Source organism: Ursus maritimus, unplaced genomic scaffold (genome assembly GCF_017311325.1).
Source record: "Ursus maritimus isolate PB19 unplaced genomic scaffold, ASM1731132v1 scaffold_35, whole genome shotgun sequence".
Taxonomy (NCBI): Eukaryota; Metazoa; Chordata; class Mammalia; order Carnivora; family Ursidae; genus Ursus; species Ursus maritimus.
The window spans coordinates 9,012,489-9,028,300 of NW_024426119.1; the positions used below are offsets into that span (position 1 = coordinate 9,012,489).

The window sequence follows — 15,812 nt, forward strand, 5'->3', positions numbered from 1 at the left end:
CCAACCCTTTCTCTCATTCCAGGTCTGTGTAGACAGGTCTGACGTAATTCTGATGCTTTTGCCTTGGTACGTGAGAAATTTCTTTGCCCTGGCCGCTTTCAATACTGTATCCTTGCATCTAATATTTGCGAATTGCACTATGACGTGACGTGGCGTAGGTTTGTCGTGGTTGAGCTTGGGAGGGGTCCTCTCTGCCTCTTGGACACGAATGTTTGTTTCCCTTGCTAGATTAGGGAAGTTTTCAGCTACAATTTGTTCAAATATCTCTTCTAGACCTCTGTTTTTCTCCACCCCCTCGGGGATGCCGATGATTCTAACATTGGATCGTTTCATTGAGTCAGTAATCTCCCGTAACCTACATTCGTGGGCGTGGATTTTTTTAAGACCATCTTCTATTTTCATTTTTTCCTCTATTAACCCATCCTCCAATTCACTAACCCGTTCCTCTGCTTCTGCGACCCTGGCCGTCAGAGCCTCTAGTTTTGCCTGCATTTGGCTCATAGAATTTTTAATTTCTGTCAGATTCGCTCTCATTTCTGTCCTTAGGGATTCTATATTCTCAGTAACCTTTTCGTTAATAGTTTTTTCAATTCTACTCATCATTTTGACCATCGTTACTCTGAATTCCATTTCTGATAATTTGGTTACATCCATATCCATTATTTCTGTGGCAGAGGCCACAGAATCACTGTCTTTTCTTTGCTGGGGGGGGCTTCTCCTTCTTGTCATTCTGATGAAGAGAGGTTGCGGGGTTTCCAGAGCCCAAATTATTGACTGGGTCCCAGGCCGTGCCCCTTGTTTTATAGGGATCTTAGGGATGTGGGCTTCTTCTTTAAAGATTTTATTTATTTATTTATGTGGCAGCCAACCAGCGAGAGAGGGAACAGAAGCAGGGGAGTGGGAGAGGAAGAAGCAGGCTCCCAGCGGAGGAGCCCGATGAGGGACTCCTTTCCGGAACGCCGGGATCACGCCCTAAGCCGAAGGCAGGCGCTCAATGACTGCGCCACCCAGGCGCCCGGGTTGTGGGCTTCTTGATTTTTCAGCCTGCCTTCTGTGTTCTGGGGGAGGGGCCTGCCGCGCCAATACTCAGGCAACCCTGTTTGGGTAGAGTCTCCGTGTCCCCTGCGAGGGAGGATGGGGATGGGCACTCTCTGAGCCGGTATTTCCAGGCTTTTGTTCTCTGGCGGCTTTCCCTGGCGGTTTGCTGTGCCTCTTCTGAGAGTCAGAGCAGCAGCGGCCAAATTTCAGCCTCTGTCACGGAACAGAAGGATTGCGGCCCGTTCTCTACTAATGTTCTGGCCACTTTAACTCTGTTTCTGTTGGTGCTGCTCAACCCTGCAGCGTCCCGGGCTGTGCGCCCCACACCCGGCGTCCCAGCCCTCACTTCCAGGGCCGGCGCGTCTCTGTCCTTTGTGTTTCTAATGCCGCCAGCCGATCTCCCGTCTCAGTCTGATCCAGTGAGCGCACCGGGATCTCGGGTCTCAGCGCAGATGCCTGGGGCGTCGCACCCGGCTGCCAGTCTCAGTCTGCTGCTCTTGCGGTGCCGACCGAGCCCGCCCTCCGGGCCTCGGCAGGTAAAGTGGCTGCCGCTTCCGGGCGCAGAACGCGGCGGCTCCCCTCCCCTTCCGTTTATCTTCCGATATCTGTGCACGGTCAATACTCAGCGCTGGAGATGTTCATTTGTAGAGATCCAGATGCGTCTTCCTGCGTCTCAGGCTGACTCCGTGGTTGTTTAGGCTGGTCTGGTACCTACCCAGCTCGACTCGGGGGACCGGCTGAAAACGGTGTCTCCTACTCCTCCGCCATCTTAACTCCTCCTCTCGATAATTTCTAAGTCTTGTGTTATGGTCAAGTAATTTTGTAGAATGTGTTTGCTATTTTCTCATGATTAGATTGAAGTTATGTATTTTTGGCAAGAATACTGCAGAAATGATGTGCCTTTCTAATTTGAGGTTGCCAGATAAAGCAAAACACAGGATGTCAGAATTTTAGACAAACAACAAATGATATTGTTGTGTAAGTATGTCTCCTGCAAGTGCCTTATCCTTCGTACATTATATCAGAGGGTGCATGATGTCTATATGTCTTATTAGTGGTGTTAACCTGAAGTTACAGTGATGTCTGGGAGCTGTCCACTGAAAGTTACTATTCTCTTTATAGTTAATAAACATTTGGCAGAGATACTTTTAAACCCCAAGCAAATATCCTGCTTTTCCTCAAACTTTTGCCCACTAATTTGAGCATCCATCAGTGTATTTTGCTTGAAAAAAATTATTACTGTGCTGTTTTAATGGCAATTTTGTATTTCCCTCATTTCTTCTACATTTATTAGAGTTTTTCTATAAGGAAATATTACTCTTCTCTCCCTATTTATTCAGTTATTTACTTTGTTCAGTTTGGACTCATAAATATGTTATTCAGTGGCTTATAACTTAATACTATTTTTTTTCAAAGATTTCTCTGACAGAGTGAGCGAGCACAAGCAGGGGGAGGGGTAGGCAGAGGAAGAGGGAGAAGCCAAATGCCCCACTGAGCAGGGAGCCCGACACGGGACTCCATCCTAGGACCCTAGGACCTTAACCGACTGGGCCACCCAGGTGCCCCTCTAATACTATCATTATTAATTTCATTGCTCGGATTGTTCCAGCTTTCTTTATTCGGAGTTCTTTCACATTGGTCTTGTGCCCTTTTACTATGTCCCTCCTTTTTTTGAGCATTTCTTTTAATTCATTTATTCTTTTGTTGTTGTTACAATTCATTGGCTTTTAGTACATTCACAGAGTTATGTATCCATCACCGCAATCAATTTTTAGAATATTCACATTACCCCAGAAAGAATCCCCATGGCCATTAGCCATCACTTCCCAAGCCCATCATCCCCTAGCCTTGGGTAAGCACTACTTCCCATCTCTATGGATTTGCCTGTTGTTCGGGACATTTGTAAAATGGAATCCTATAGTATGTAGTCCTTTGTGACCAGCTTCTTTCACTTGGCATAATGTTCGGGGTTGTATTAATTTCATAAGGTTGCTGTAACAAATTACCATCAACAGGGTGGCTTAAAACAACAGAAATTTATTCTCTCATAGTTCTTGAGGCTAGGGGTCTGAAATGGTGGCGTCAAAAATGGCCACGCTTTGTTTGAAAGCTTTGGGGGAAGAATCTGTTTCATGCTCCTCTCTGGGCTTCTGGTGGTTGCAGCAGCCCTTGCCTTGCAACTGTGTCACTCCCAGCTCTGCCCCTGCCATCACACGGCATTCTCTCTGTATCTCTTGGGTGTCTTCACTGGCCTTCCTAAAGGACACTAGTCATTGGATTTGGGGCCCACTCTTATCCAGTATGACCTCATTAGAACTTGATTACATCTGTGAAGACCCTGTTTCCGAATAGGGTCACACTCATAGAGACCAGGGGTTAGGACTTAAAATGTAGCTTTTTTTGGAAGACAGTAACTTAACCCAGCAGGGTTCATCCACATTGTAGCACGTATCAGACTATTATTCCTTTTTATGACCAATAATAACACATCGTGTGAATAGGTCACATTTTAATCATTCATTCATCAGTTGATGGACATTTAGATTGTTTCCACTTTCTGCCTATTGTGAATAATGCTGCTGTGAACATTCACATAAAAGTTTTTATATGGGAACTGTGTGTTAGATCTGTGGGAAAGAGCTACAAGACATCTATCTGCTAAAACTATGTGAAAGACCTAATAGATTTTTAAAATCTTTGGTATGGGTGTATCCCAACAATCTGTGCAGTTCTAGGGTGTGATAGTTTAGGGGTGAATAGGATTTGAACTCATTCATACTTAGAGGGTGTCTGAAACTGAGAACCAGGCAGATCCATCTACTCCGACTATAAACATGGCTGTAAAGAAATTGGATTCCAAAGATTACATGTGGGGAATTTTTGAAGTATGTCCATATTCAAGTGGAGATCAAAGAAGCCTGACTGAAGGAACTCTAGACTCACAGTGACAGCTGTGGATTGAACAAGAGTTCTTTTTAAAAGGGCTATTTTGAAAATTATGATTCTGACTTTGGAGGAACTATGGTGATTGGCACTAGAAAGAATCACATGTAAAATGCCTTAAATAAAAACTTATTGACTTAAAAAAAAAAGTTTTAGGGGATGCCTGGGTGGCTTAGTCAGTTAAGCATCTGCCTTTGGCTCAGTCATGGTCCCAGGGTCCTGGGATCAAACCCCGAATCAGGCTTCTTGCTCAGGGGGGAGCCTGCTTCTCCCTCTGCCCTTCCCCCCTGCTGAAGCACGTGTGTGCTCGCGTGCTCTCTCTCTCTCTCTCTGACAAATATTTTTCAAAAGAAAAAGGTTTTGTATGGACATATTTTTTCATGATTTTTGTGTATATACCTAGGAGTTGGGTTGATGGGTCATAGGGTAACTGCGTGTTTCAACATTTTTAACTACCAGGCTATTTTTCACAGAAGCTACACTATTCTAAAGTCCCACCTGCAGTGTATGAGCACTGCATCTCTCCACATCCCAGCCAACACCTTTCTCTTTCTTTATAGTCATCCTAGTGGATGTGACATGGTACCTATTGTGGTTTTGATTTGCATTATCCTGATGTTTAAAGGCTTTGAGCATCTTTTCATGTGCTTACTAGCCATTTATGTTTTCTTTGGATAAATATCTATTAAGATCTTTTGTCCATTTTATAACTGGGTTTTCTTTTTATTTTTTTTAAATGATTTTTTATTATATTATGTTAGTCACCATACAGTACATCCCCGGTTTCCGATGTAAGGCTCGATGATTCATTAGTTGCGTATAACACCCAGTGCACCATGCAGTATGTGCCCTCCTTACTACCCATCACCGGTCTATCCCATTCCCCCACCCCCCTCCCTTCTGAGGCCCTCAGTTTGTTTCTCAGAGTCCATAGTCTCTTCATATATTCTAGTACAAGTCCCTTATCAATTATATGATTTGTAAAAATTGTATCCCATTCTGTGTATCATCTTTACACTTTCTGGTGATGGCCTTTGAAGCACAGATATTTTGATGATGTTCACTTTATTTATTCTTTTATTTCCTGTGCTTTTGGTTTCATATCTAAGAGGTTGTTGCCCAATCCAAGGTTAAAGATTTATGCCTATATAGGCATACATGCCTCATTTAATTGTGCTTCGCAGATAATGTGTTTTTTACAAATTGAAAGTTTGTGGCAGTCCTGAGTTAAGCAAGTCTGTCAGCGCTATTTTTCCAACAGCATTTGCGCACTTTGTGTCTCTGTGTCACATTTTGGTAATTCTTGCAACATTGCCAACTTTTTCATTATTGTATTTGTTATGATGATCTGTGGTCAGTGATTATGACTCACTGAAAGCTCCAATGATGGTTAGCATCTTTTTTAGCAATAACGTATTTTTTAATTATGGTGTATTGTGTTTTTTAGACATAATGATAGTGCACACTTAGACTACAGTATAGTGTGAACATCACTTCTTTAATGCACCGAGAAACAACCCAAAATCATTTGACCCCCTTTATTGTGATCTTCACTTTATTCTGATGGTCTGGAACCAAACCTGCAATATCTCCACAGCATGTCTGTACTTTCTTTTAATAGTTGTACAGTTTTAGTTCCTATACTTAGGTCTTGGATCCATTTTGAATTAATGTTTGTATATAGTGAGCCAAAATTAGGGGTCAAATTTTGTTCTTTTGCATGTGAATTTCTAGTTGTCCCAGAACCATTTGTTCAAACAGCTAATGTTTCCCCTCATTGAATTGTCTCGGCACCCTTGTCGAAGATGAATTGACCATTGATGTATGGATTTATTTCTGGACTCTGAATTTTATTGCATTGAATTATGTGTCTGTTCTTATGCCAGTACCACTGTCTTGATTACTGTAGCTTTGTAGTAAATTTTGAAGTCAGGAAGTGTCCAACTTTGTTCTTTTGCAAGATTTTTTGGCTGTTCTGTGTCCCTTGAACTTCCATGTGAATTTTAGGGATCAGCTTATCAATTTCTGCAAAGAAGTCAGGTGGTATTTGGATTTGGAGTGCAATGAACCTCTGTGTCAATTTGGGGTATACTATAAATCTTAACGATAATGTCTTTCGATCCATGAACATGGGGTACCTTTCCTTTTATTCAGGTCTTCTTTGCTTTCAACAATGTTTTATAGTTTTCAGGGTATGAGTTTTGAATTTGTTTTGTTAAATTTATTCTTAAGTATTTTATTCCTTTGATGCTATTATAAGTGGATTTTTTTTTTAAGATTTATTTATTTGAGAGAGAGAGAGAGGAAGGGAGGAACAGACGGAGAGAGAGAATCCCCAGCAGGCTCCCAACTGAGCACAGAGCCCAATGCAGGGCTCCATCTCGACCCTGAGATGGTGACCTGAGCCGAAATCAAGAGTCAGACGCTAAAGCAACTGAGCTACCCAGGTGCCCCAAATGGAATTGTTTTCTTAATTTCATTTTCAGTTTGTTCATTGCTGCTCTACAGAAATACAGTTGATTTTTGTATATTCGTCTTGTCTCCTGTACCCTTGCTGAACTCAAGTGTTCTAATAGTTTTTTAGCAGATTCCTTAGGTTATTCTGTACACCAGCTCATAGCATCTGCCTTTGTTGTTATTGTTTTCTTGCCTAATTGCCCCAGCAGAATCTCCAGTTCAATGTTGAATAGAAGTGCTTTGAGAGCATACATCCTTGTTTCTGACGTTAGGAGAAAACCATCCAGCCTTTCACCATTAAGTATGATGTTAACTAGGTGTTTTTCATGGATAATCTTTATCAGGTTGAGGTAACTCCCTTCCAGTCCTAGTTTATTGAGTGTTTTTATCACGAAAAGCTGTTGAATTTTTTCTGCATCTACTGAGATGATAGTGTGGATTTTTTTCCTTTATTAACATGTGTATTACGTGATTGATTTTTGCATGTTGAACTAATAAGCTTGTATTCCTGGGGTACATCCCAGGAATGGTGTATACTTGGTCATGTGTATATTCCTCTTTCTGTGATGCTAGATTCGGCTTCCTAATATTTTGTGGATGATTTGTGGGTCTATATGCATAAGGGATGTTGATCTGTAGTTTACCCGTGGTGTCTTTGGTTTTGTGTCAGGGACTTACAGAATGACTTATGAAGTATTTCCTCCTCTTCTGTTTTTGGGAAGAATTTGTGAAGTATTGTTGTTAATTCTTTAAATGCTTGATAGATTTGAACCTAATGAAGCTAATCTCATCTTGAAATTTTCTTTGTGGGAATTTTTTTTGATTACTAATTCAGTATATTTTTAAATGTCTGTTCAGATATTCTGTTTCTTCTTGAGTCCATTTTGGTAGTTCCTGTCTTTCTAGTGACTTGTCCATTTCATCTAAGTTATCTGATTTATTGGTATATAGTTGTTATAGCATTCATTTATAATTTTTTCATTGGTGTAAATATTTAAAGCTAACAATTTCGGGGCGCCTGGGTGGCACAGCGGTTAAGCGTCTGCCTTCGGCTCAGGGCGTGATCCCAGTGTTATGGGATCGAGCCCCACATCAGGCTCCTCCGCTATGAGCCTGCCTCTTCCTCTCCCACTCCCCCTGCTTGTGTTCCCTCTCTCGCTGGCTGTCTCTATCTCTGTCGAATAAATAAATAAAAATCTTAAAAAAAAATAAAGCTAACAATTTCTACCTGAGCCCTGCTTTAGTTATATCCCATAAATTATTTTTATCTATTTTTATAATGATTTTGCAATTCCAGTTTGTATTTCTTCCTTGATCCAATTGTTGTTAAAGAGTTTTTTAAAAACTTTTTTGGTAGAAAGCCTCTTGTGTTTTCTGATTTTGCTATTAATTTTTTTGTTTGTTGTGTGTTTGAGTATGATTTCAGAGAATTGTGATTTCTATTTTTTGAATTTGTTGAGGCTCTTTTGGTTATGAATATTCCCGTGGACATCTAAAATTTTTGTTTTATCATGTGGTCTGTATGTTCTCTGCTTTGAGGGTGAATATGTGTGTCTTTTTTCTGATAATCTGGAAGTCTTTAAAAAATTCTTTTCATGATCACTTTTATATCTTCAAATAGTCTTTATTACTGGATTTATCAGTTTTCTTTTCACCCTGGCGATAAAACATGAGGAAATCAGTGTGTTTCTGCCTTGTCTTTTTGTGACAATATTTCTACATTGTTGATAATGTTTGCATGCATAAGGTGCTCTTATGCTGGATTAAATGGACTTTGCTCACTTCCGGTGATTGGCCGGCACTCTTCAGAGCACCCTAGCAATTCCTCCCCGTAATTTCTTCAAGAAAGGCTCATGGGCACTTTGTTTTTGAAAATGTGTGTTTATTGCTTTTATACTTCAATGCAAGAACATCTATTCTTTGCTAGGTCAAAGGATATGTACATTTTAAATTTAAAATACATGGTAAACGTTTCCAAAGTATGCCAGTTTACACTCTTAAATAATACCTGACCACTCTGCTAAAGATTATTTCCTTCAGTCTTCGCCAGGGTGATAGGTGTAAAATACATACTTCATTTTAGTTTTGGTTTGCAGTTCAGTTCTGTACTTCGTGTCTGAGATCGAGTGCCTTGTCCAGCACTTCAGAGCGCTGTGTCTTTTGCTCCGGGCTGTGTATTATGTCCACTTCTTGAATGGGTTGTTAGTCTTTTTGGTTTTGGAGGCCCTTTTTACAGTAAGAAAATTACCCTTTTGTGTCATTTGAGATACCAGTGTTTTTTGCCTACTTGTGTGTTTTTGTTTTGTTTATGGTATTTATTACTACATGGAAAACATTACTTTTATGTTGCCTAGTGTTCATCAGTTTTTAGTTTCATGGCTTCTGGATTTTGTGCTCTGTTTTGGAAGGCATATACCCTCTATTAGATCATTTTTTAAAATTTATATTTTCTTGTAGTAATAATAAATGTTCCTCCACTCCATATATTTTTGAGCCACAAACCATGAAGAATTTATATTGACATGATGTATGAAATGGGTCTCTGATGTCACCTTTTTTTTCACATGGCAGCCATTTGTCTCAGCAATATTTATTGATCAGTCCATGGATATTTATTTCTGGAAGTCATCAGTGTTGCAGTGGGAGCAGATGGAATATGGAATTCCCTGGGAGTATACTATTGAGGGAGAAGAGAGGGCGTAGGCTCGAGTCTTGAAAGAATGCCAGAATATCAGTTTTTTTTTTGAGGAGGATGAGCTAACACAGGAAACCGGGAAGGAGCCCCACAGAGATCGGAACCAGGAGCCTGGGAACTCAGGAATCGAGGCCTCAAGTGGAAGGGAGAGGCTGGCTGAGAGGTTCAGTAAGATGGGGACTGGGAGTCATTGATTAGATCCAGCCACATGGACGTCACAGGGACCTGGGGGATTGCTGCCTGGCAGAGTGGTGAGGCAGATGCTAGGTTCAAGTGGGTTCAGAAGGGAGTGAAACGTGGGCGATGGCAAATGGTGGCAGCTGTTTCAAGAAGCATATCTGTGGGTGGGAGAGCAAAGACCCCTGTGAGGAAGGTTTCTAAAGGTGGGAGATGTTTTTGCATGCTTCAGTGCTCCTAGGAAGCAGGCAGCGAAGAGAGTGAGGCAGAGGCAACAGGTGAAGAAGGAGACGATCAGCAGTGGAAAGTTCCCAAGAAGAGGGCACAAGACCTCAGTCTGAGACAGAGGGACCTGCCTACACATCACTTGTAACGTTGCAGCAGGAGGAATGGAGTCAAGGGTGGAGGTAGAACTGTGTTCACCTCTTCTTGTCTTTACAGTAGCAGTAGGTTAAGAACTGATGATAGGGGTGGGATGGATGGTGCCTGTTAGGTCCAGCAGGAGTCAGGGTCATGTCTTTGAGTTGCGGGCGAGGTAAAGGTGGGAGGAACATACTGCAGATCCAGAGGATCATCCCCATCTGGTTCCACCTCTGGCTTACCTGCTGTATGCGGCATGGAGGGGCGGGTGGGTGGCGCGTGCGGAGGTTCTGGGAGGTCAGGCCCAAGGGTCAAGCTTCTCACAGCCCACAGCTTTTCCTCCCCCTCCTGCTTTCCACTTGGGCTTTGTTTGCTATCCCACTAATCCCAGCTTTAGCCGTGGCCTCATTCCTGTTGCCACAGTGGTAGAGAGGCCCCCACAACACCCACTGATGCTCTGTGCTGGGTCTTCTGAGGCTCCGTTTGTTCTGATCCCTTTGGGGAGCTCTCCTACAAGCCGTCGTTGAGCCTGAGGCTTGAAGTACAAGGAGAGATTGTCCAGGGACTGGCTTCTGTGGCCGTCAACTTTTTGGGGCATCCAGCCTTCTGTAATCCCAGTGGGGAAGATCTTTTTGATTGAGCCTTTATGTTGGAAACTGTTGGCATAGTTCAGAGGCGGAGGAGATAATTCTGCACAGGCTTTCTGGTGCTCTGCTTTTCTCTTTATCTGCCTGTGCTCTGATCCTGAGCACCTTCTTTTCTGCAGGGGGACACAAACTTGCCTGATTCCAGTGACTCCTGGATAGGGGATGTTCGGGGCAGTTCCACAGTGAGGAACAGTCACCTGAATCTGGCCGGGTCCACCTGGAAGAGCTTAGCTTACAGTGAGTGGAAGGGGGCGAGGGCACATAGCTACCTGCCTGGTTTGGGGACTTTGGGGGCTGAGGTCTGCTAGATCCTAGGGAGTCACTAGCCTAAGGTTATCAGCCCCAAGTCACTGTCCCTCAGGAGGCTGTTGCTGCTCTGAGGCCTGCTGCTCCTGCTGTCTCACGGCTCTGCCCGTTCATTGTAGGCCGCAGAACCTCCCTGGGCAGCTGCTGCTGTTCTCCGTCCAGCCTATCCAGCCTGGGAACCTGCTTCTCCTCCTCCTATCAGGACTTGGCCAAGCACATCGTAGACCTCTCTGTTGCTGATGTGAGGAACTATTCCACTTGTCCCCATGGTTCCTTGCTCAGACCTGTGCTGGGTGGGGAGGAAGGGAAAAGAGGGAAAGAGCAGAGCATGAGGGCCCACAAGGCTGCTGAGGGCTCTCCATCTTGACAAATGGGGAATTCAGTCCATGCGGGCCAGAGTGACTAATCCGAGGGTCTGGTTTGTACGGGGCCCGATAACAGGGCTGTGATGGTGTGTCTGCAGGTAATGGCTGCTTGCTCAGACAATCTGCACAACCTCTTCAGCTGCCAGGCAGCGGCCGGCTGGAAGTAAGTGCCTCTGCGCAGTGTCCTGTCCTGCCTGCTGTTGTCCTGCTCGTCCTCTCTCCTTTCCCTTCTCTGCCCTGGCTTCCTTGAGTCCCTCACCCCGAGCTGCGACTCTCTGACCCTGGAGCCCAGTGTTTACCTCTTCCTCCTCTTCCCTGCCCTTGGTGTTCCCCAGCTATCAGGGTGAGGAGCAGGAGGTCCAGCTTTACTACAAGGTGTTTTCTTCTACTCGGCATGGCTTCCTGGGGGCAGGTGTGGTGTCCCAGCCACTGTCTCACGTGTGGGCAGCTGTGAGTGACCCTACTCTGTGGCCGCTGTACCACAAGCCCATCCAGACAGCAAGGCTGCATCAGCGAGTGACCAACAGCATCAACTTGGGTGAGCCCGGGGAAGGCTTCCTGTGGGCTGTGGCCAGGGGACAGAGGGAGCAGGGTTGGAGGCAGCCTTCTTGAGAGGCCAGATACTCAGATGACCTCTGGATTGCTCAGGCTAGGTCTGCCTGTCAGGTTGCAGAATGATGGGATATCGGGGGTGCTTCTGGGCTGGGAAGGATTTAGGACTCGGTCCGTCCACACACCTCCTGACTCGGCCCATTCCTGACCCTCCAGTATACTTGGTGTGCGATACCGCCCTGTGTGCCCTGAAGCAGCCGCGGGATTTCTGCTGCGTCTGCGTGGAAGCCAAAGAGGTGCCTGTCTTGCTGGTGGTAAAGATACTGTGGGCAGAACTTGGGCTGGAGTGCTGTGAGAGGCAGTCATCGTTGGCCTCAGGTCCTCTGGGCAAAGGAGGTTTGGGCGGGCATGAGGATGGCTTAGAGGCTGGCTGCCCTGGAGCCTGTCCCCGTCTGACACCCATCACTCTCTGTCCCCAGGGGCAACTGTCTATCGTGGCAGCTCAGTCTGTTTATGACACATCCATGCCAAGACCCAGCAGGGAGATGGTCCGAGGGGAGATCCTGCCCAGTGCCTGGGTCCTACAGCCTATCACCATGGAAGGAAAGGAGATCACCAGAGTCATCTACTTGGCCCAGGTGATCCTTCCTGTGCGGCTGGCTGTGCAGAATGCCTTGGTTTGACCCCCGCACCCCGTGGGAATTTTCTCTTTAGCTGCTCGACACCCTTCAGTGCCCAGGCCCTGTGTCCCAAGAGCTGGAGACTCGGGCTTCTTGGCTCACAGTAAGGGGGTGGTCAGTGGAGAATTGAGGCAGGAGGGGGACAGAGTTGCTCAGTCACCAAAGAGCTCAGCGGCCTTTAGGCTCTCTGTTGCCAGTGTCCTCCAGAGACAGAGGAGTCATGGCAAGGGAGGAGCAGCAGCCCCTGCAGAGCACAGTGAGCATGACCCAGTCTGTTTCCTCTCTACTCCCAGTTCCCCACCGTGACCTTCATCAGCGGGAGGGGATGCCCATGCCCGGATCTGAATAGCAGAGCCCAGAGGCCTGTAAACTCTGGAACCACAGACAGAGGAGCTTTTCCCATCACGACAGCCTGGGTGGCTCCTTGTGCCTGTCGGGTGCCCTGGCACGTTCTCCCAGGTCCGTTCACCTTTAACTTTTCCCTCTCTGCTTAATTTCAGGTAGAACTTGGTGCGCCCGGCTTCCCCCCTCAGCTCCTAAGCTCCTTCATCAAACAGCAGCCGCTGGTGATAGCCAGATTGGCTTCCTTCCTTGGTAGTTAGCATCTTACCGTCAAGATGGTGCTTCAGAGACGCAGGCCCAGGATGCGCCAGTGACACTAGGGTGGCTCTCGTCACTCTGTACCAGGATGCAAGGAGAGGTGAGGCTACTGGCTGTGACTAACGAGGCAGACAGCACTCAGACCGAGTTGCCAGCAAAGCCCCATCAGTACTTGGGTCACAGCTGGCGCCACTGCAGAGCGAGGGGACCCAAGCTGCTGACCCTGGCTGGCCAGAGTACACGAAGCTCAACTCACCATTTTGGACTTCTCACCTTTCTTTCCTGTCTCTGGGACCCTGTGGCAGACAAGCTACTCGAAGACCAGGATTGGGCGCAGCCAGCACAACAGGAGAGGGCAGGACTCTGGCACCATGCTTCCTTGCTCCCACCCAGCCATCGGGCAGTGAGGGAAACAAGCAGCCATTAGCCAGGATTGCTCGGAATCTGCCTCCAGCGTTCAACCCCACTGTGGAATGGAGTATTGGAAAATAGCAAACCAGAAAAACGGTTTAAAAAAACAGCTGCACAAACCACAACAGTGATTCAGAATAATTTCTCCTTGGGTTTTTACAAAATGCTTTATTAATTTTTGCTTTCCCCCCTTCCTTTCCCTCACAGGAGAGGACATTTGGGTCTTTGCCTCATTCAGAGTATTGAGCAATGCTCAGTCTTGGAGCCATCACTTCAGAGCTCAGAATGGGAAGACCACTGTAGAAGCGGGTTGGGCAGATTTGGGGTCAAGGAGGGGAATCTAGCTCTTTGAGGAGGGGTGGGGGTGGACACCCAGATGTTGGCTGCTGACAGGGCAAGAGGAATTTCAAAAAGCTGAAAAGCTGCTTTTTGAAGACTGAAGCGAAGACACTAGAACTCCTAGATGAAGTACGTGATTCGTTAGGAGGAAACTCAGTTCCGTTCCTCACCTTCCTCAGAGCCTTGGCGCCAGTCTTCAGTGGTCTCTTGAGCATCCATGCCGCTGGGGTAGGATGTGCTATTCGAGGAGGGGATGGGGAATGGGCTCAGTTTTCTTGTACCTCAGCCTGGCTGAACTTAAGCTTTGAGTACTCTGTATGGTTATATGGAAGTGGTTGGGGTGGGAGGGAGTCCCAGCTTCCATTCTGGTGCCCACAGTCTTTGGTGGAAGAGGGTGACCATACGGGGTTTGAAAAGACGTGGTGAAAAGGTCAGTTTCTGTATGGTACAGCACAGAGATTTCTTTAGAAGTGTTCGCAGGATTTTTTTTTTCTCTTACCTCAGATCGTTACTTATGTAAGATTGATTGAAGACTTTTTAAATTGCTTTTAAATGTATTTTTCTGGTTATTTTTTTGGTATATTTAACACCCTATTTATGTACTCCCATATCTTTTCATATAAATCTCTTAAAAGACTATTGATTGAAAAAGTCAGAACACTTGTAAATTAGAAGTCCATGGTGTCCTTTCATTTAGTGAAGACTATCGTTTGAGCTCAGAATTTAGCCTGGAGATGATGGCAACAACTGCTTACGGCCCAGTTTCAAACTATACGGTTCACACGAATATACTTAGTTCTTCCCAGGGGCTCAGCAAGACTTTGCTTGTGAACAGAAGCCCTATCAGTTGCCCAGCTGTAGCCAGCTGTAGCCCAGATATGCATGTGAGAGAGAACACCAGATCAGTCACTGCCACACAACAGCGACCACAACCCCCCGGAAGGAAGCTCTTCAACAGGTGAGCACCTCTGGGCTTCTGGGTTGGGCCGGCAATGGGAATGTGAGCATATGGGTTGCTCAGAGGTGACCCTATCCCCTGTGAGAGCCATACACCTGGCCAGAGTTGGCAATCTAAGGAATATTAGCTGAGGCTGATTTTGTATTCAAGATAGTCCAGGGACCCAGCTCTAAATGATCATGAGAAAGTCAAATTTTGGTTTCAATGGGTGGCTCTCAGACTTCATCAGAATCGCCTGGAGAACTTGTTACATATCAGAGTTCCTGAATGAGTGGGCCTGGAGAGGGGCCACCATAGTTGTATTTCTGAGAAGTCCTAGGTGATCCTGAGGCTGCTGGGGGGCCACACTTTGAAAACCACTGTTTTAGACAATTCGTAGGGAGCTGATACATAGAAAGGGACCTAATTCGTTCACTAGTTCATCAGCTGCCTGTTCGTGATATCTTACTGCCTAGAGAGTGGGCCTTTATGGTTCACACAGGCCTAGTTTCCCGAATTGGGCCCGTGCTACATTGAACTGAGTGGGCTCGAACCCAGAATCTGTGGGGCTTTGGGCTTGCCTCTGGGCCCCATCCACCTGTCCCATCCATGGGGAGCTGCCCCAGCTGAAGAGGCAGTTTCTTACCTCGGGGCTCAGCTTCTGAGGGCAGTGCTTGCTTTCGGCCACACCTAGTGGGCACACAGAACCCTTCTTAGAACTATTTTGGTTCCCAGGCATTCGGCACTTCCTGAATTTGCTGTAGTATAAAATTGATTTAAAGGACAAAGATAAAGGCCTTTAACAATGAAGAGATTATGAAAGGAAGGTTCAACTGCCAAAACCTGTGAAAGGAGCACCTGGGGGGGGGGAGGGAAAGCACTGGGACAAGGTGGTGACAGAGGGATCTTTCTGTGACACTGGCCACTAGTAAGGACTTCCCACCAGCTTCCTAAGGTGCCACAGCAGGCTTCCTTGGGTCGGCCTCTTTGATAGCTGTGCACTTTCCCCCAGGAAATACACACGGATGCACAGACAGGAGTTTTGCAAGACACTGCAGAGGGTTCCCGGAGTACCGTCTCCTTCCTCCAGCACAGCCTGAACCTCTCCGTATGCACTGCTGATGCAGAAAGACCATGAATTTTATTAGGAGCGAACTTCATGCACATTACCAAGGTAGTGCTTTGTAGTCAAAATCAACGACCAGTTAGAGACACACAGAATACTTATGAGCCAACTCACACACCCTCAGCCCTAAAAAAACAAGTGTAACGAGAGCTGCCCTGCCATCTAGTTCGTTAGAGTAG

General features: G+C 45.8%; 1 protein-coding gene across 1 annotated transcript in view; it reads left to right on the forward strand.

Annotated features, from left to right (window-relative positions):
- Positions 1-14,207, forward strand: part of STARD9 (StAR related lipid transfer domain containing 9) — a 130,096-nt gene extending 115,889 nt beyond the window's left edge. Inside the window, exons 27-33 of the mRNA XM_008702186.2 lie at positions 10,437-10,554; positions 10,743-10,864; positions 11,087-11,151; positions 11,324-11,526; positions 11,757-11,836; positions 12,020-12,178; positions 12,721-14,207. Of these exons, the coding sequence (XP_008700408.2) occupies positions 10,437-10,554; positions 10,743-10,864; positions 11,087-11,151; positions 11,324-11,526; positions 11,757-11,836; positions 12,020-12,178; positions 12,721-12,822 (849 nt within the window). The 3' untranslated portion in view covers positions 12,823-14,207. The remainder of the gene's footprint in view (positions 1-10,436; positions 10,555-10,742; positions 10,865-11,086; positions 11,152-11,323; positions 11,527-11,756; positions 11,837-12,019; positions 12,179-12,720) is intronic.
- The last annotated feature ends 1,605 nt before the right edge of the window (positions 14,208-15,812 follow it).